This window comes from Sus scrofa, chromosome 3 (genome assembly GCF_000003025.6).
Source record: "Sus scrofa isolate TJ Tabasco breed Duroc chromosome 3, Sscrofa11.1, whole genome shotgun sequence".
NCBI lineage: Eukaryota > Metazoa > Chordata > Mammalia > Artiodactyla > Suidae > Sus > Sus scrofa.
In genome coordinates, this window is record NC_010445.4 from 24,856,308 (window position 1) to 24,877,620 (window position 21,313).

At 42.8% G+C, this 21,313-nt stretch overlaps 1 protein-coding gene and 1 long non-coding RNA gene across 3 annotated transcripts in view; one reads left to right on the forward strand and one right to left on the reverse strand.

Annotated features, from left to right (window-relative positions):
* ZP2 (zona pellucida glycoprotein 2) lies at positions 7,423-21,215 on the forward strand. Its single transcript, NM_213848.2, is given in 18 exon segments — positions 7,423-7,513; positions 7,613-7,692; positions 8,525-8,608; positions 9,008-9,102; positions 10,839-10,991; positions 12,276-12,326; positions 12,510-12,674; positions 13,498-13,594; positions 13,679-13,860; positions 14,942-15,068; positions 16,202-16,389; positions 16,483-16,571; positions 16,662-16,786; positions 16,926-17,115; positions 18,569-18,704; positions 18,780-18,876; positions 19,840-19,923; positions 21,018-21,215. Coding segments are annotated over 18 exon segments (2,151 nt in total). The 5' UTR covers positions 7,423-7,451; the 3' UTR covers positions 21,164-21,215.
* The window catches only part of TMEM159, a 34,211-nt gene continuing 33,221 nt past the window's right edge, over positions 20,324-21,313 (reverse strand). For both annotated transcript variants that reach the window (XR_002342385.1, XR_002342386.1), the window contains one exon: positions 20,324-21,127. This is a non-coding gene — a long non-coding RNA (transmembrane protein 159). The remainder of the gene's footprint in view (positions 21,128-21,313) is intronic.

Here is a 21,313-nt window from a genome sequence, read left to right on the forward strand (position 1 = left end):
GATAGTCTCAGCAGGAACTATGAATTTAAATTCTATGCTTAAATCAACTGACTTTGTGAGCCGAACAAATTTTATCTCACAGCTCGTCCCCTTCCGAATTAATTATTGGTCTTTATGGATTGAAGATCTCAGTCAACATAATCATATGACCTTAGTCCTCACTGAAAGCTTAAGTTCTACAAAAACGTCAGGAACAGTGATTACTGAAAAACCTATGTGAGCTACCGTTTTGTTTCAAGATGGCAGAATTTACCGCAAGGGAGATGTGTTCTCTCACCCCTTAGCAGATTATCAAATACCGTCAAAACCACTTGACTCTCTCAAAATGATGCTTAGACTGGGAAGACAGGCAAATGTTAGTGTCAAGCATTGTGTTGAAATAAAGCCAGAGTACAATCGTACAACCAACCATGGTTAAGAACATAGGTTTTGTTTGTTTGTTTTTGCTTTTCAGGGCTGCACCCTCGGCATATGGAGGTTCCCAGGCTAGGGGTCTAATCGGAGCTGTAGCCACTGGCCTACACCACAGCCACAGCAACGGCAGACCCGAGCCTCGTCTGTGACCTACACCACAGCTTAAGGCAAGGCCAGATCCTTAACCCACTGAACGGGGCCAGGGATCGAACCCGAAATCTCATGGTTCCTAGTCGGATTCATTTCCACTGTGCCAGGACGGGAACTCCTAAGAACATAGATCTTAAGTTGTAAATTAGACCCTGCCATTAACGTGAGCAAATTACTTCTCTCTGAGTCTCCATTTCCTCATCAGTAAAATGAAGAGAATATTTTTCAAATTATTATTCATAGGGCTATGCTGCAGGGTGGCAAAGAAAGAAAAAAAAAGAGAGAGAGAACTATCTACGAAGATAAGTATTTTGGAGTTCCTGTTGTGGCTCAATGGTTATAGAACCCAAATAGTATCCATGAGGACTCAGGTTCAATCCCTGGCCTTGCTCAATGGGTTAAGGATCCAGCATTGCCATGAGCTGTGGTGTGGGCCGCAGATGTGGCTCAGATCCCGCGTTGCTGTGGCTGTGGGGTAGGCCGGAGGCCACAGCTCCGATTCGACCCCTAACCTGGTCACCTGCAAATGCTGTGGGTGCGGCCCTAAAAAGACAAAAAGAGAGAAAAAGGTAAGTATGTTATTTAGTTTGATTGTGGTGATTATTTATCACACTATGTATATCTATATCAGAACATCAAGTTGTACACTTTAAATATATACAATTTCATTTATCAATTATACTTCATTGAAACTGGGAAAAAATCAGAAAATATATATTCCTGTGTGTTTATTTGCGTTCACTGATTAATGCTCAGGTTTTGTTACGTAAGTGGACATTTGTACCTCTCCTATCAGAAAGCCAACCCCTCAAAGAGAGTCTTGTTTGCCCTTGGACAAATGTGCATGTTTCTTCTTTTTGAAACTTCACAGTTTTATAGTTGCTCAATAAATGCTCCCTAGGAGAATATCTGCAGTTTCATCATGTAAAACTGGGCTCATTTTGAGCTAGGAATTCTACATAATAGTCACAGACAACTATTGCCACAATCATGTTGCTTCACCAACCACCCAAAATTAAGTGGCTTAACACAATAAGCATTGAATTCACTCACGAGTCTACAGTCAACTGGTCAACTCCTTTGTGCTCAGCTGCCCTTGGCTCAGCTCACTAATTCATCACAGTCAACTGGCAGGTCGGCTGCAGACTGATGGCTCTAGAATGGTCTCAGCTTACATGGCTTGTCTCTGCTCCTTGTGTTTGCATACCATCTGGCAGGCTAGCCTGGGTTTGCTTTCACAGTGAACACAGAATGCTACGAGAGCGTGCGTATGTGTACAGGCCTCAAGAGATCCAGTCTTGGGACTGGCACACCCTCTCTTCTGCACATTCTATTGGCCAAATCACAAGGCCTGTCAGATTCAGGGGGAGAAGGAACAAGGAGAACCAGGCTAATGGCAAAGCGCACTGCAGAGGATGGGAATCCAGGGAGGTATGGAAGACTGCATTCTCTGTAACTCATCTACAGCATCACTTTAAGAATTGTAACTACCCTCCCCCCTCCAGCCGCTGTACAGCATGGGGACCAAGTTACACTTACATGTATACATTTTTTTTCTACCCTTTGTTCTGCTGCCATAGAAGTATCTAAACATAGTTCTCAATGCTACACAGCAGGATCTCATTGTAAATCCATTCCAAGAGCAATAGTTTGCCTCCCATAACCCCAAGCTCCGGATCCCTCCCACTCCCTCCCTCTCCCCCTGGGCAGCCACAAGTCTATTCCCCAAGTCTATGATTTTCTGTGGAAACATTCATTTGTGCTGTATATTAGATTCCAGTTACAAGTGATATCATATGGTATTTGTCTTTGTCTTTCTGACTTATTTCACTGTAACATGTTGTATCAACTAAAAGGACTATGTCTATTACCAAGGAAACCTTTTGTTTATTTCTATGGTAACGTTTACCCTAGCTACTAGCTATAGTGTAACTTGTGTTAATATTTGTAGGTAAATGAGTTTTTATCTAGAACTTTTGAGCCTTCTGAGTCATTTATTTATTTAAGCTGCCCTATCATTATACTAACAGATCGAAGAAGCCTTTTCTGTCTTTGTGCTAGTTCTTTCTGCATCCATTACCGTTACAAGGCTCATTCAATTTCGATCTAAAGATCGAAGGGAAAAAAATGACACAGCTACATCGTACAGTTAAAGGAACTTCCTCCTGCTGAATAGCATTGAGAACTATGTCTAGATACTCATCTTGCATCAGAAGAAAGGGTGGGGGAAAAACTGTAATTGCAATGTATACATGTAAGGATAACCTGACCCCCTTGCTGTACAGTGGGAAAATAAAAAAAAAAAAAAAAAAGGAACTTCCATATGATGTTCAAGAACATTCTCATTAACATAATCCATTTTATTTTTCGGAGTTAAATGCATATTTGGTATGTAAAAGCTATTGTAAGCTGTATTAGCATAACCAATAGAAGATTCTATATTTATTTACCTAATATTGCTGAATTCTAATTAAGGCCATCTTTCTTTTTAAAGCTCAGGGAACTGCAAGAGAAGCATGGGGTTTTAAAACACCCCCTCACAGAGAGAGAGAGAGAGAGAGAGAGAGAGAGAGGAAGAGATGGAGGGAGGCAGAGAGAGAGAAAAATCATAAGAATTAGAATGAGCTTGGAAGAAGGCATCAGAAGACCTGGTTTTTCCCTGGACCTCTGCTGCTAACCTGCTGAATGACCTTGGGCAAGTTGCAACACCTCTTTGGCTTAATGTATTCATTTTACAATTGGGAGGTGGACTTCGAAAACCTCCTGAACCAAACCCACCCCCTTGGGCAATAGACCTTAATATTATGAAGTTTGATTTCATGGCTTTCATTCTATAACATCTATAGATCACTTACATACAAATTGGATGTACTGTTATCACTTTAGAATTACTTTAATTGGTAATTTATCCCCAATTCAATCAATACAGAAGTGAATGAAGTTAAAAAAAAAAATATGTCTCCCATTTCCCTACTGCTGTTCCAGGAATGATGCATTACATATATTTGTAACCAATATAGCCAAAGCACAAACAAATCAGAACAGACGACAGTTAAATGCCCAACACAGCTGGATTAGGGCGGACTGCCTGAACATCTGCTGTCTCCTCCCTTAAGTCACGTGCTAGCTCCTCTTTTATACATGCAAATACACATTTATATACCCATACAGAGATATAAATGTATAGACAACACACAGGTTTCTCCTTTTTTTTTTTTTTTAAGTAAAATGTGAAAACCTACTAATGATACAACTCCAATTCTCCAATCTATTGTGGACGTCTTTCATTGCAGCACTCATAGATCTCGTTGAATCCATCTATTTTACTATTTGCAGAGTATTCCAGCGTTTATCTAACCATCTCCTGAGGATCACAGGTCATCTTCAATTAGTATTTTTATAATTGTTGTGGAAAATAAGGCCACAGGATTGGAATTTAAGAATCATGAACTATTGCTCATTTATAAGAACTGCATTTCGGAAAGGAAGGAGGCCCCTGCCCAAATGAGGCACCATCATTGCATTATGGTTACGTACAAGCACCTAAAACACCTGGTGATTAGCCAGTGCAAAGAGATCACGGAAGTCAAGCAGAGACTAGGGGCTTCACATACTAGGAGAGGGAATACTTTGTAGTTAAGAAAGGGCACAACTCAGATGGGACTTGAGTCCATGGGCTGGGGTGCGAACCCACTGTCTTTTAACTGAAATCGCATACCTGGTCTCCAGACCTACTGAAGTTTCGGTTCTTTGTGTCCCAGCACAGAAAGAATTCAACAGAGGCAAAGTGATAGAAAAGGAGTCGATTTATTGAGAGGGACGGAATGTGGGTACAGGTTTCATAGACAGAATGTGGTCCATCTCAGAAGGCTTAAGAGCAGCCCACAATATTTTAAAACTTTAAAAATATGTAAATTTGTATGGGTGTGGTAATTTCATAGGCTAATGAGTGGGAGGGTTATTCCAACTATTTCAGGGTGGGTGGGGATTTCCAGGAACTGGGATGCGACTCACTTTTTGGCCTTTTATGGTCGGCCTCAGACCTGGCACCTGTGGGCCTGTCATTTAGCTGCTAATGAGTTACCACGAGTGCATAATAAGGCTCAAGGTCCACTGGAAGTTGAATCTTCCCAACATCCTGGGCCTAATCCGTTCCAACCAGTTTGTACTCTATCCTCAATGGCTGTGTCATTTTTTAAACGGTTGTACCCTGCCCCCTTCCCTCCCGTCTCAGTTACAAACACACTTAAAAAGTCTCACTGAAAAAAATGTGGACGCCCACATTTGAAAGAGATTCTACTGTTTCTTGAAGCTTACATTGTGGCTCAGCAGTAGCAAACCTGACTAGTATCCCGGAGAACATGGGTTCGATTCTTGGCCTCGCTCAGTGGGTTAAAGATCTGGCGTAGCTGTGAGCTGTGGTGTAGGTTATAGATGCATTGCTGTAGCTGTGACTGTGGTGTAGGCCGGCAGCTGTAGCTCGAATTCACCCCTTGGGACTTCCATACACCATGGGTATGCCCTAAAAAGCCACTTCCCTCCCTGCAAAAAAAAAAAAAAAAAAAAGAGAAAGACTATTGTTTCTTTAGTAAAATATTAAGGATCGACCATTTTTACAAGTATTTTAGTTTTTCCTAACCAGTGATGTGAGACACTATCTTACAGTAGAGAGCCATGCCTTTCTCATTCTCAAAGCTGTCTATACTGAACACGCGTCTATCTCTGTGCACTTATGCAGAATTGATCTTTATGGCCCGGAGCTAGTTTTTAGTGACCGCACCAAGCACAGCAATGGCTGGGTCAGACAAGGCAAGTGAAATTAATCTCTGGTTTACTCACCGCTGTCATCAGCTCCCACAGGGGTCCTTTTTCTAGCCACGCCTCCTCCTCAGGGCCTTTGCACTCCTGTTTTGGGGCTCTGACCAGAGCTGCCCTTTCCAAGCCAAGACCTCACACTCCGGAGAAAAGGTGCAGCACTGGGGGAAGCAAGCCTGGGGGTGGAGCCTGGGAAGGAGGAGCAACACAATCCATCAGCTCTCTGACCACCGTTTTAATGGTTCTCATTGAGGATTGCTTCTATGTCCCACTCTCTCTCTAAGGGATGGAAGGGTCTTACGATCCGTCTAATGGTCTTCTTATCCATTGTGGTAACAAATTACTGTAACGCTTGTTGAAAAGGTGAAATTTTGGAACATAGGCTTAGGAATAATGATTCCTATCATGTTCTTGTTCAGAAATAAATCCTTTCACCATCTCTATCCTCAAAATCCTGCTTATCCTGGATTTTGCTCCCTCTCGCCCATCCCACTGGTAGGTACATCATCAATCAGATGATTCCCATAAAGAAGTTAAATTAGCCACTGGAAATCACTCATTTTCTTGCCTCCTCCCCTCCAGGTATTTCCCAAATTTTCCTGATTATAAGACTCACCTGGCTTGTTAAATATACCATACCCCAGGCCCATCGCCTAGAGAGACTGATTCAGCCACTTTTGGGTGGGACCCAGGATCCGTGATATTCATAAGAGCCCCATGTGTTTGATCGAGGAAGCTGGGGGAAATACTACTCTGACCAGCAGTACTTCAGACACATGTAATGGAACGAAGATGAATCCTCCAGTTACATCACAAAGACATAAATAAAGACATTTAAAAAAAAAAACCACATCATTCAATAATTGCAGATGCCAATCCTAAACCCCCAATCCATCCCCCACCTCTCCCACTGGCAATATACCCACTATTGTATACAGAATGATTGGCCAACGGGGACCTACCCAATATTCCATGCTCAGCTATATGGGAAAAAAATCTGAAAAAGCCTGGATGTGTGTATATGTGTAGCTGAATCGCTTTGTGGTACAGCAGAAATTATCTCAACATTGTACATCACCTGTACTTCAATAAACTTTAGAAAATAAAATAACAAAAAAGTCAATAAAATGCCACCTCCCTACTTGCACAGAATTTGAGCATTATTACATGGGCTGCAGACAGCTAGATGTCTCAGTCTGGCCTTGGCCCTGACACCCAGTTGTTAAAGCTTGGGCAATTTTCATTTCGTCAATGTCCCCACCTGAAAATTCCCAATTGCTGCACAGTATGGCATTCTTCTTTAGATCACTATTCCTTTAATCCAGAATTTCTACTTCTAGGAATTTATCCTGAGCATTAACCAGGGAGAGACATAAAAGTGTACATCAGATTTTTGTTGATAATGATGAAAAATGGAAGCTATATCAGTATCCATCATTAGGGCATAATTAAACACTGATTTATCTAGACATTGAATACTGTGCAACCTTAAAAATGGTAATGGAGTTATTTATATTTGATGTGGAAACTGTCCACTATACATAAAGCCATAAAAGTAGGTTACAAATGTAATTTATATTTCAATCCCAGTTTGCTGCTGTTGTTTTAAGGGTGTGTGGTGTTTGTAAAGAAAGAGCAAAAAATTACGAGATAATTTTTCCTCCAAAAAAAAAAAAAAAAAAAAAAAACTCACCATACTCTTTCACTCTACATTTGAGTGGTAAAGATTTTGTTCAAAAAATCCTAAATTTATCCCAATGTTATAGGGGGGGAAAAAAACAAAAACAAAAACCAGCAATTCATTCACATGGAGCCTATTTCAAGGATCTCTGATTTCACGGCTGGCCCACAGAGCAGCTGGTGGAACACCAAGGGAAGCGTCTGGAAGGGCAGAAAGCTGCTTATCTCAGGACTTCTAGAAAGGCTCTCTCTACCCCATCCCTCCCTCTCAGCTGGAAGGGCTGGAGAAGGTTCAGGTGTCTCCAGTGGAGAGTAGGCGTGAAAACTTCCTGCTATAAAAGCACAGAGTAGCACATCCCCTCTGCCTGGTTGATTTGGTGGTGCCTTTGGTTATGGCGTGCAGGCACAGAGGAGACAGTGGGAGACCCTTAAGCTGGCTCAGTGCGAGCTGGAGGTGAGTAATTCTGGGGGCAGAAGGGAGGGGATAGAATGACCTTATCTGCTGAAATTCATTTGTCTTTACTCTCTTCCCCATGCTCTCCAACACCTACAGGTCACTTCTTCTATTTTTCCCCCTTGTGACTTCAGTGAACTCCATAGGTGTCAATCAGTTGGTGAATACTGCCTTCCCAGGTAGGCCTCTTGGATGAGGGAAATGCCTTTAACCATCTCTCCAATAGGTTGCAGCAAGAGCATCTAGATGGCCAGGGAACATGAACATGGGTTCGACAACTTCCACTCATTCTTTTTCTTACCTTGATCAAGTCACTAAAATTTTACCAGTTAGCAACCAATTACCTCTGGCTTGCAAAACAGAAGAGCTTGCAAAAATGCCTGCACTACCTTTGATTCCCTCACTGCCTCAAGCTTTACAGCCTCCAAAGAACAGCAGACCCCAACACTAAGTCTCCCTCTCTAGGAGCAGTCATCTTCCAATGCACATTCATGCTTAAGAAAAGCATCCACACAACAGAAAAATCTGAGCTTTCTGCTTATAATGAGGAGTTTTTCAAAATTTCACCTGAGCCAGAAGATGCACTGTGGCAGAATGTTTAGTCTTTTAAAAGTGTGTCCTTGGGCTTAAGCAGAGCATTTCAAAAACTTCAAATGGAAAAGTCTTTAAATAAAATTTAAAGACCTACCATCCCCATCTCCATCAGCTTCACTGTAAGATTTTCAGGCTGGTTCTCACATGTGTCCTTGTTAACCCCAATCCTGGCTTCTCACGGAGTGTGTTTGGGAAGTCCTAAGCACTTAATTGATAAATTCCTTATTGTTTTTGTTAGCTTGACTTGTAGTTAATATTTGTCCCACTAATGTGTAAGCTCCCTAAGGATGGGGGACAACTTTTGCCTCTACCACCTGGCCTCCTCGCTGATGCCTGTTGGAAAGGAGAGGCCCCTTGATGTATTTCTATAGAAGGCCAATGTTCAAAGATGCCCCACGTGCTTCCTTTGTTCTTCAGGTATTGTCACTTGCCATGAAAATAGAATGGTAGTGGAATTTCCAAGAATTCTTGGCACTAAGATACAGTACACCTCTGTGGTGGGTAAGTAATGTGTATTATCTCATCTTAATCTTGGTAGAATGCCCTTGGCTCAAGCCCAGCTCCATTTTCTGGTGAGCAGAACACAAACTCTGGAGCAATCAGCATCCAAATCCTATGATACCAAGGCCCCCTGAAGTGCATGGTGCCTTTAAGAGTGAAAGACCTTGTCTTTCTTCCTTGGAAATGTGAATCCCCTAGGAAACCTCTAGCTTCAAATCACAACCCAAACTCATAGATAGGCTATATCATCCAGCTGGGGAAAATGAAAAAATGATGTGATTGAAATACCTTAGAAATAGATTGGCAGTCTTGGCTAAATGTGGCTTTGGTTGACTTGGTGTGGCTGATGCATAATGTCTTGGCATATCTCCTGGCTCTACACTGCTCTTGTTTCTCTAGACCCTCTTGGTCTTGAAATGATGAACTGTACTTATGTTCTGGACCCAGAAAACCTCACCCTGAAGGCCCCATATGAAGCCTGTACCAAAAGAGTGGTAAGTGTTTGAGGAATGGTTTGGGAAGTAGAAACCTAGGAGTTAACTCTGGAGTAGAGCAGTGGTTCTCAGTTGGGGTGATTTTTTTTTTTTCCTTCTTTTTGTTATCCCAGAGAACATCTGGCCATGTTTGAAGACAAGTTTGGTTATCATTGCTCTTGGTGGGGGAGGGGAGGGGAGTTATTGGCCCTCTGTGGGTACAAGCCAAGGATATTGCTAAATAACCTCAACTGCACAGAGCAGCCCTCAATAATAGACATATTAGACCCAAAACGCCAATGCTGAGGTTAAGAAACCTTGCAATTGAGGCCTCAAGTTCGATTTCTGGCTGTCCCTACATGTGACTTTGGGTGGCAAGGTGGCAAATTAGCTAACCTTTCTAAGCCTCTACTTGCTCATTGGAAAATGGATTATGATATTTTTCCATATTGCATCTAAAGATTAATGACATAATACAGATTGAAGGACTTGGCGTAACCCCTAGATACAACAAATGATCACACATGAGTTATTTTGACCTGCAACTCCCATGGAAAAGGGAAGGCTGTCTTGGTACTGGCACATAAGAGTGCTGGTACATCTCTGCTGGAAGATGAGCAGCAGCTGAAAAACAGGATTTTTCTCTTGTCAAGCAACAGTACTGCCTAATCAGGGTTATTAGGAGCAATAAAAGCAACCTAAGTAGTTCTCCAGCTTTAGTGTGCAAACAATCACTTGGGAACTTGGGGTACAGAATTCATTTAGTTGATGACTTAATAGGTCTGGGATGTGTCCTAGAAATCTACGTATTTAACAGACTACTTCCATTTGCTTCTGCAAGAAAGATCTCCAGTAATTATATCTTTCCCTTCTGAAACGGACCTTCCCAACTGGAGGGAGCAGAGGTCTGTAGAGTATCATCTCTGTGGATACCCACATCCCTGCCCATGGTGTGTGTCTATGGTGGTCCTCAAGCTAAGAATGACTTTTTTTTTTAAAAGAGTTTTATAAAAACATTAGAAATCAGGAGTTTCCATGTGGCGCAGCGGAAACGAATCCCACTAGGAACCATGAGGTTGCGGGTTTGATCCCTGGCCTCGCTCCGTGGGTTAAGGATCCGGCGTTGCCGTGAGCTGTGGTGTGGGTCACAGACGTGGCTCAGATCCTCCTTTCCTGTGGCTGTGGTGGAGGCCGGCAGCTGTAGCTCCAATTCCACGCCTGGCCTGGGAACCTCCATATGCCGCAGGTGGGGGCCCTAAAAGGCAAAAAAACAATCATATGTGGCCTACAAAGTCTAAATTATTTACCAGGACTTAGCAGGAAAAGGTTGTCTGACCCCTGCTTTAGACTGCGAGTCCCCTGGGCCAGAAGACATAGCAAAGATGACTCTGTTCAGCACTCAGCACAATGGCTGCTAAGTAGGGGCCCAATAAGTGTATACGAACCTCTTGATAGAGGCCCCAAACCAACCATGACCTTGATACTCAGACATAGGGTACACGTAAAATGAAAATAAAAACAGGACTCTGGCAGAGAGTAGTTTCTTGAGTTTCAGGGCTCAATGCATGAGTCTTGCCTGGCATATCTATAAGAGGCTAGCTAGACCCTCTCCTGGTATGGGATTGAGGTACCTTCTAGAAGCTGTGGTACCTATAACTTTAAGGGTTGTGCCAATCAGTAGGGTCAGATGGAATTCTGGAATCGCCTTTCTCACTGAGGTACTAGCACTCTATCCTGACCATGCCATTTTCATACAGCGTGGCCATCACCAAATGACCATCAGACTCATAGATGACAATGCTGCTTTAAGACAAGAGGCTCTCATGTATCACATCAGCTGTCCTGTTATGGGAGCAGAAGGCCCTGATCAGCATTCGGGATCCACAATCTGCATGAAAGATTTCATGTCTGTGAGTGAATGGGGCTGACTGCTTCTCAGCAGGCTACTGCAGGGAAGATATGGTCTAGACAGAGCTAGGCTTCAGAACAAGATTGGGATTGCAATCCTCTAGTCACTATTGACTGGCGGTGTGGCTTTGGATGGATTTCTTAATCACATTGAGACTTTATTTCTAAGTCTGAAGGAGGTGACAGGAACGCCTCACAGGGTGGCTTTAAGAATCGAGAAGGTGGGGAGTTCACTGTGGCTCAGCCGCTTAAGAACCTGACATGGTCTCTGTGAGAATGCAGGTTCAATTAGCCTGGCCTTGCTCAGTGAGTTAAGGACCCAGCATTGCTGCAAGCTGTGGCATAGGTTGCTCAGATCTGCTGTGGTGGCTAGTTCCCAGCTGTGGCTCTGAATCAACCCCTAGCCTGGGAATGTCCCTACGCCACAAGTGTGGCTGTTTTTTTTTTTTAAAAAAAAAAAAAAAAAGTGAGGGTGGGGAGATACAGTGCTCAACACATGTCTAACAAAAAACTGAATTCAACTGGTAGCTGGGATCAACTGTTTGACAAACTTGGTGATTTATGTGCCAGGCCCTACACCAGATGCTAGGATGCAGTAAATGAGCAAAACAGCCCAACCACATGCTCATAAACTTCATGGTGTAACACAGTTAACATCAATTAATGAACAAGAATATTTGTACTCTCTTTTAATGTCTTTTTAGGACTGCACCTGCAGCACAACCCAGGCTACGGGTTAAATTGGAACTGTAGTTGCTGGCCTACACCACAGCCACAGCAATGCCAGATCTGAGCCGTGTCTGCAACCTGTACCACAGCCACAGCAATGCCAGATCTTTAACCCACTGAGCGAGGCCAGGGATCGAACCTGCATGGATGCTAATCAGATTCGTTTCTGCTGAGCCACAATAGGAACTCTGATATTTGTTCTTTATTATAACAATAATGAAACTGCATAGCTTGACATATTACTGATTTTTTTATGGACATAGTAAAAAGCTGTATATTTAGACTTCATGTGGCAACTTAGATTTGATGTCTCAACTGAAAAAGTAGAAGGGAGTATAGATCTTCCAATTGTGTTCTGGCATCAAAACTCAAAAGAGGAAATGATACCAAAAGGCACTGCTAGGATTCATGGGTCCTGTGCCTCTGCTACATCCCACAACCAGACCTCGTGGTGTAAGAACAGCAGTTTCTCTGGGTGTTTTCCACATACTGGCAGATAATAGAACTTTAGAAACCTTCTCCAAATCAAAGCCCTTACCTCAGCATTTTTCTTCCAGTTTACCTTTAACTTTTTTCCCGGGATGGCTGACGAAAATGTGAAACGTGAGGTATGAAAAGTTATTTTTAAATTACATGCCCAAGTAACCTTTGGTTGTATCTTAAAGGTGACACAACTTCAATCCTGTTTAAAATATTAATGAGACAACATATTGAATAGACAATATATGACATAGACAATAGTCTCAGAGATAAGGTGAGCACCAGCCCTCTCGATGAAACTTTTGATTTAGGATTCGAAGCAGCGCATGGGATGGAGCCTTGTAGTTGGTGACGGTGAAAAAGCCCGAACTCTGACCTTTCAGGAGGCCATGACCCAAGGATATAATTTCCTGATAGAGAACCAGAAGATGAACATCCAAGTGTCATTCCATGCCACTGGAGTGACTCGCTACTCGGTAGGTGTGAATCTTTTTTATCACCACCCGGCAGAGGCCACTACGTCTCGATCAAGCGTGACCTCAGCCATGTCCTCAAATTGAGAATACAACTCATCCAACAGGTATCTTAAGTGCTGAGCACACTACTGAGTGAGCACTGTACTGAGTACTACAGATGCAACAGTGAACAAAAAGAGATCTGGTCCTTACTTCAGTCTGAGCTCCCTCTTCCCCTTAGATCTAAATTTACTACAGAATGTAGAGCTAGGGTACTACATTATTTTGTGAATTTAGGTGTTGTGTTTTTATCATTCTCATGTATTTACAGTAGGTACGGGTGCTTTGGGACCAACAATCAAGACACGATGTTATAGGAGTTAATGAGCCAAAGCACTTAAAACAGGTCTTGGCACCTGCATGCTCAAATATCAGGTCTTGGCACCTGCATGCTCAAATATCAGGTCTCGGCACCTGCATGCTCAAATATCAGTCATTTCCACAACAGTCCTGTTATATATTGAGTATATACAGACTGCTGAATCTTACACATCCTCTGACTGCTAATACCATTAAGAGTCATTAAGCAAGAGCTCTTATCTGCTTAGAAATGATCAGCTACAGGTCACATGAGTAGACATTACTATGGCAGATGTTATACACAAGCATGAGATTTTTAAAACTAGAGTATCTGTAAATCAACTCTTAGCTCAAGTGGAGTTCAGGAATTTTGTCTAAGACAGTGCCCAATAGTTGGGTATGTTTGCCCTGACTATTCTTCCAGCATTGGTTAGACATTCAAATAACTCCAGTAAACCAATGTCTTTGAAAATGCCTCCCTCAGCAAGGTAACAGTCATCTCTACATGGTACCTCTGAAGCTTAAACATGTATCTCATGGGCAGTCTCTCATCTTAGCATCACAACTCATCTGTGTGGCAGGTAAGAGCCTAAGAAGGGGCAACTCCAGTTGTGGGAGACATTGTTCTAGGGGCTTAATCAAATCTGATCGGTCATTCCTTCTAGATCCTGTGACCTGTAATGCCACACACGTGACTCTTGCCATACCAGAGTTTCCTGGGAAGCTAAAATCCGTGAACTTGGGAAGTGGGAATATTGCTGTGAGCCAGCTGCACAAACACGGGATTGAAATGGAAACAACAAACGGCCTGAGGTTGCATTTCAACCAAACTCTTCTCAAAACAAATGTACGTTCTATTATCAGTCACCAGTAATGATAATTATGGAAGCCTGACTTGAAGCACAGCCTTCTAAGCCACCCAGATAGAGCTGCTGACAGGTCCCAAGTTCTAATTGCTGGTATAAGATTCAAAATGTGGAAGGCCTCATTTGAAAACCTTGTATAAATGGCATTGCTGTGAGCTGTGGATCTGACATGGCTCGGATCTGACCTTGCCGTGACTGTGGTATAGGCCAGCAGCTACAGCTCTGATTCGACCCCTAGCCTGGGAACCTCTATATATGCCATGGGTATGGCCCTAAAAATCATGTGCAAACAAACAAAGAAAACAAAAACAAAACTTGTATAAATGAATTCTCAAGTAACTGAAATTCACAAACACCAAGCCTCTTTAACTGCCAAGAGAAATTTTCCTAGTTTTCTTAATTTCTCAATCCATTGAATAGTACAAACTGCTATCAAGTTTCTAATGATGAACCTCTTAATGCTGTATTAAAATAGGATGGCTTGATCCAAACAAGTGTCCCCAACTGTCATTACTGATGCAATTTCCAGGGACACCAGAGAATAATCTTTTTTTTTTTTTCTTTTATTAGGGCTGCACTCACTGTATATGGAAGTTCCCAGGCTAGGGGTCAAATCAGAGCTGCATCTGCATCCTACACCACAGCTCACAGCAATGCCAGATCCTTAACCCACTGAGCAAGGCCAGGGAGCAAACCTACATCCTCATGGATATTAATTGGGCTCATTACCACTGAGTATGACAGGAACTCCTGCAATAACATAACATTTGCAGAGTCCTTTTTTCACTCATGGAATTTGATCTGTTAATTCAGCCTCTAACAACCTAGTACAAAGAGCATACAGTACTGAGTAATTGAGGGTATGAGTTTAAAGCAATAAATTCCCACCTAGAGAGGGATCCTGATCTGGAGGAATTATAGTGTCGCCTATTCTGGTTTTAAAGGGAAACCACATTAAGTCTGGAGGGTGCCTTGTAAGGTTTCATTGTACTTCCTTCCTGCCCCCCTGTGACTGCTCTCTGGGTTTCAGAAAGAATATTAAGTGACTCTTTCTCATTTCAGGTCTCTGAAAAATGCCTACCACATCAGTTGTACTTATCTTCACTCAAGCTGACTTTTCACAGTCAACTAGAGGCAGTATCCATGGTGATTTATCCTGAGTGTCTCTGTGAGTCAACAGTCTCTTTAGGTAAAGACTATTTTTCTTAAGTGGTTCCTACAGCCTTTCTCCCTCAGCTCTTGCATGTGGGAAAAGGTATAAAAGTTCAGTCTGTATTGCTTACTTTAAGGAAACAAAAGATGGTCAGATTGGAAATATCAGCCGAAGCTGTTTGATAGGGACTCTGATAAGGAAGATAGTGCTTCCAAAATATATCTACAAGTAGGTCTCAGAACTGGTTCAGATTTTTAATTAACCCGAGTAAATGTCATGTTAGGAGCCTGAGCCTACCACCTAAATAACATTGCTTCAAACCTAAAACTAGAGGGACTACAAGTATTTCCCCAGGCTCCTGAAAATTCCTCATGGAAGTAGGTTTTTCTTCCTCATGGAAGTAGGTTTTTCTTCCTCATGGAAGTAGGTTTTTCTTCCTCATGGAAGTAGGTTTTTCTTCCTCATGGAAGTAGGTTTTTCTTCCTCATGGAAGTAGGTTTTTCTTCCTCATGGAAGTAGGTTTTTCTTCCTCATGGAAGTAGGTTTTTCTTCCTCATGGAAGTAGGTTTTTTCTTCCTCATGGAAGTAGGTTTTTCTTCCTCATGGAAGTAGGTTTTTCTTCCTCATGGAAGTAGGTTTTTCTTCCTCATGGAAGTAGGTTTTTCTTCCTCATGGAAGTAGGTTTTTCTTCCTCATGGAAGTAGGTTTTTCTTGCTTTTCAGTATTGCCTCTGCCCCTGTGCTTCTTATTTTCTGATCGGTATCAAGTCAAGCCAAATAGGAAAATGTAGTTGCTGCTTCAAATTTCCCCTCAAACCACTCAGGATTTATGTCCCTTATAAGAAGGGACCTAATGACACATCAGGTATTATATGTCCAGCCTCATTAGGGTTTTAATCATGGGTCTCTTACCCCATCTGGTGTTTCTTCATTTAGATGAAAAATCCTTCTGCTCCTATAGACCAGCCTCACTGTTGTCCTGGTACCTTGGGGTCTCCCCTTGTAACTTGAGCTGCTTATCAGGGTATTTTCCCCAAAAAAGATTTAAGACAAATTCTGAAGCCTCCTGGTGAAAATCCAAACTTCCATCACATTTCAGGTTAGTAGAAGACAATAGTCATGTGGCAGACACTTTTTTTTTTTTCCCCCTAAACTCTCACCACTATTTAGTTTCAGAGGAGCTATGCACTCAGGATGGGTTTATGGACGTCAAGGTCCACAGCCACCAAACAAAACCAGCTCTCAACTTGGATACCCTCAGGGTGGGAGACTCATCCTGCCAGCCAACCTTTAAAGCTCCAGCTCAGGGGCTGGTACAGTTTCGCATACCCCTGAATGGATGTGGAACAAGACATAAGGTTAGTTCTGGCACAAAGCAAGAGGGTTAAGACTCACCTTTTGAGATAACTAACCACCTTCTCTAACCCTTTTTTTTTTTTTTTTTTTTTAAGTTCAAGAATGACAAAGTCATCTATGAAAATGAAATACATGCTCTCTGGGCAGATCCTCCAAGCGCCGTTTCCAGAGATAGTGAGTTCAGGTGTGATACAATTGCTACTTGACTTTTTAAGCTCCAGCTCAAGTCTTTTAACCTACAATTCTTAACACCCCCGCCCACCCACTCTTACAGAATGACAGTGAGGTGCTCTTACAGCAGCAGCAACATGCTAATAAATACCAATGTTGAAAGTCTTCCTTCTCCAGAGGCCTCAGTGAAGCCAGGTCCACTTACCCTGACTCTGCAAACCTACCCAGGTGAGACAGGCTTCAATATTCTCCAGGAATTCTTTCCTAAACTTTCTGGTTTCACCAGACTAGAGTAGTAGCGATGTTTAAGCTCCTGCTGGTGACCATCAAGCACTTGAGTATTGAAGAGGCTTCCGCTCCATTTCAGATAACGCCTACCTGCAGCCTTATGGGGACAAGGAGTACCCTGTGGTGAAATATCTCCGCCAACCAATTTACCTAGAAGTGAGAATCCTCAACAGGACTGACCCCAACATCAAGCTGGTCTTGGATGACTGCTGGGCAACATCCACAGAGGACCCAGCTTCTCTCCCCCAGTGGAATGTTGTCATGGATGGGTATGTATTCTTCACGTATGGTAGCCCAGCTGATAATGAAACTGCTGATAAAGAGAGTAAAATGCTCTTGGCTTTGAGAAGAGCACTATTATCAAAGGCCCTGATTTTGTTGTTGTTGTTGTTGTTCTTGTTTTTTAGCACCTCAGTCTTTTGTCTAATAAGGTGACTCAAGCTTTCTTATTACTCCTTTAACCTAAAAAGTGTAGGATCCTTTCCAAGGAAATCTGGCTTTAATACCCTAATATATGGAGAAAAAGAAGAGCTTTCTAGTTCTTTCCATTTGATTGCTAGTTCTATCCATTTATTGAATACCTATGATGTGCCAAGCATCGTGTTATGAGCTACACATGCATCATTTGAAAACCCATCATTCCATGAGGGACACTAGCCACTTCCCTTCATGAAGAAACCCAACCTTGCTGCTTAAATAGCCCAAAGTGATATTTAACCCCTCGTAGGATTTGAGTTCCCCTCTGACTCTTTAGATCCAAACACCATAATGCTCTGAAAGTGTTGACCACACACTTATGTGTTGGTGTTTATCCTCTTGGCTCTGCTGGCACCTGGATAGAACTGCACCTTCTCTTTCTTTTGAACCTGTTATCTGTTAAGAACGTAACCTCCAGGCACACTCCTGCCCCAGGACCATGTGTAGCCAGCACTTTCATGCAGCTTATTTCTTTTCCATTAAAGAATATCTACTTCTCCTTGAAACCAACCCTGACCCTTCTGTCCCCTTACTCTGGTCTCTCTTCTTCCTCAGTATTGACATACCACCTCACATGCTGCTTTAGAACCAGCACCCTCTGCAAGCACCTATGATAGAAAATGGGAGTTCCGTTGTAGCACAGAGGAAATGAATCTGACTAGTGACCATGAGGTTGTGGGTTCAATCCCTGGCCTTGCTCAGTGTTAAGGATCTGGTATTGCTGTGAGCTGTGGTGTAGGTCAAACATGGCTCGGATCCCATGTTGCTGTGGCTGCAGTGTAGGCCAGTGGCTACAGCTCCGATTGGACCCCTAGCTGGGAATCTCCATATACTGTGGGTACGGCCCTAAAAAAGGAAAAAAAAAAAAAAGTGGCAGACATGCTAATTTTTTGTCGTCAATAATGTACTTACTGACTGGGACATAATAGGTACTCAGATTAATGAGAATTAAGCCAGCGTCATCTGAAGAGCTACACAACTTGAGTTTACCTGGCAAATAAGTATTTAAATTGTGTTAACACATGGTACATGGTGGTGTTTCTTCTATCTATAACCTCATAGATGTTGTTGGGTAAGCCATATTAGAGGTATATTAAACAAAATGAAAGTATATTAAAATAAAGGTACAAGTACAGCAATAGTCCTAAATGGTAAATGTGTATGTGCGACTGAATTTGAGCAAACACTTGAGTTAGACTCTGGGGTGGATACAGCTGATGTTCTTCCCTGAAATGTACCTTCCAGCTGTGAATACAACCTGGACAACCACAGAACCACCTTCCATCCGGTGGGCTCCTCCGTGACCTATCCTAACCACCATCAGAGGTTTGATGTGAAGACCTTTGCCTTTGTGTCAGGGGCCCAAGGGGTCTCTCAACTGGTAAGCGATGAACAAGTCACCAGGGTCAGGGTGACTGAGCATCTCTGTTCCACTCAACTCTTCTCCCCTCTCCAGGTCTACTTCCACTGCAGTGTCTTCATCTGCAATCAACTCTCTCCCACCTTCTCTCTGTGTTCTGTGACTTGCCATGGGCCATCTAGGAGCCGGCGAGGTAAAAATTTCAAATCCTTGCTAATGTGAGTTTACCTAAAGCCAGCCTCATCTTTCAGAATTTAAGAATAAGCACCTCGGAGTTCCTGTGGTGACTCAGTGGTAAGGAAGCCAACTAGGATCCATGGGGATGCAGGTTTGATCCCTGGCCTCACTCGGTGGGTTAGGGATCAGTGGCATTGCCATGAGCTTGTGGTGTAGGTGACAGACTGGGCTTGGATCTGGCATTACTGTGGTGTAGGCCAGCAACTGCAACTCCCAATTCAATCCTTAGCCTGGGAACTTCCACACGCTGCAAGTGAAGCCCTAAAAAGACAAACAAAAAAAACCACCTCAATCTTAGTTCCAAAAGCCTAAGAAACCTTAACCCAGTCTATATTACCTGAGCAATGGTCTGAGATGGACAGGTTCTTGATCAGTCCTATGGACAAATTTGGTTTTGCACTTGAGCAGTAGCCTGATCTTTAGAGACTTGACTCTAAATTTCTTTCTGGGAGTTGCAGTCATGGCGCAGTGGAAACAAATCCAACTAGGAACCATGAGGTTGCCGGTTGGACCCTGGCCTTGCTCAGTGGGTTAAGGATCCGGGGTTGCCGTGAGCTGTGGTGTAGGTTGCAGACGCGGCTCGGTTCTGGTGTTGCTGTGGCTCTGGCATAGGCCAGCGGCTGCCCTTCTGATTAGACCCCTGGCCTGGGAACCTCCATGTGCCGCTAGTGTGGCCCTAAAGGGACAAAAAGACAAAAAACAAAAACAAAACCTTCTGAATCTAGGTAGACTGTGAATTCGGTCTTCTGATATTCTTTCATAGTTCATCCTGCTTTCACAGTAAAAGGTGTATGCTGTCTCCTGCAGAGACAGAGCAAGCTGTATAGAGCAGGGATCCATGGAGAGCAGCTTTAGGTGCTTCATCAGCACATTCTTGACCACTGCTTGTTATCCCAGAAGTCAAACTATCTGTCTCCAGCTACAGGGACCACTGAGGAAGAGAAAATGATAGTGAGTCTCCCGGGCCCCATCCTGCTGTTGTCAGATGGCTCTTCACTCAGAGGTATGGATTTAAAGCCTTGGGTACTTCTTGAACTCAAGTTCTTGATTTTCTGTCTGATTAACTGTGCTTAGATAACACATGCTCATGATAAATAAGAAAATGCGCCTCTTCCCAGTGAGAGGTTCTATTAAATCTCTTGTATACCCTTCCAAAAATTCACCTTTAACTTAAGTAGGATCATATATATAGTCTACCTACTATTCCATACTGTGTTTTTTACTTGTTTTAGCCACATAGTATCTGTAAAGAGTCCTCTCACTGTTCATAACTGAAGGATTCCATGTATGTTACTTCCAGTTTTGTCACTAATGCCATATTGAAATCCTTTAAATCTTGGTGTACCCTCCAAGAACGTCAAAGGTATATTTCTAAAAACAGGACTCATAAGTCAGAAGACATGTACTTGCTATGGCCAAACCCAAGTCTTTACTAGATCATTACCGTAAACATCCCATATCTTCATCCCAAATAGTCTTAACTTCAAGTTCTAGATCTAGGCCGAAAATTAAGCCCTTAAATCGCTAGCTTCCATACTTGTATAGTGTCAGAATGTTAAATAAAAATCTGGGGAGTTCCCATTGTGGTGCAGCAGAAACGAATCCAACTAGTGACCATGAGGATGCAGGTTTGATTCCTGGCCTTGCTCAGTGGGTTAAGGATCCGGCACTGCTGTGAGCTGTGGTGTAGGTTGTAGGCACAGCTCGGATCCTGCGTTAATGTGGCTGTGATGTTGGCCAGCAGCTGTAGCTCTGATTCAACCCCAAGCCTGGGCATCTCCATGTGCTGCAGGTCTGGCCCCTGCCACTGCCCCCCCCAAAAAAAATCTGGGACTGTAAAGTCCTTTCCAAGTGTCAGCCCATTTGGTCTGAGATGAGCAAAAGCGAGTAGGAAGTGGGAACAGATTTGGGAGTGGAGGAGGGAGAGGAAGAGAATGGCTAGAGGGGTAAGACTACACCCTGTTGCAAGCTTTCCAAATGAGTCCTTTTGAAGCTTCATTTCACTTCCTTCTCTGGGGAGCTTCAATAGGTAAAGCTTCAGCTTCAATTTACACTTGGCTTAGATGATAAGACTTGAATTTTCTGCTTCCTTTCCAGATGCTGTGAACTCTAAAGGATCCAGAACCAACGGATATGTTGCTTTTAAAACTATGGTTGCTATGGTTGCTTCAGCAGGCATCGTGGCAACTCTAGGCCTCATCAGCTACCTGCACAAAAAAAGAATCATGATGTTAAATCACTAATTTGGATTTTCAAATAAAAGTGGAAGTAAGCCTCTTCTATCTTATTAATGTCAGATGGAGTTCAAGGACTGTTTCTTGCAATCATTCTTCTTTAGAGAATACTGTACCTTTCCACAGTCTTCTGGGCAGGCTTTGGTCTATGTGGACACG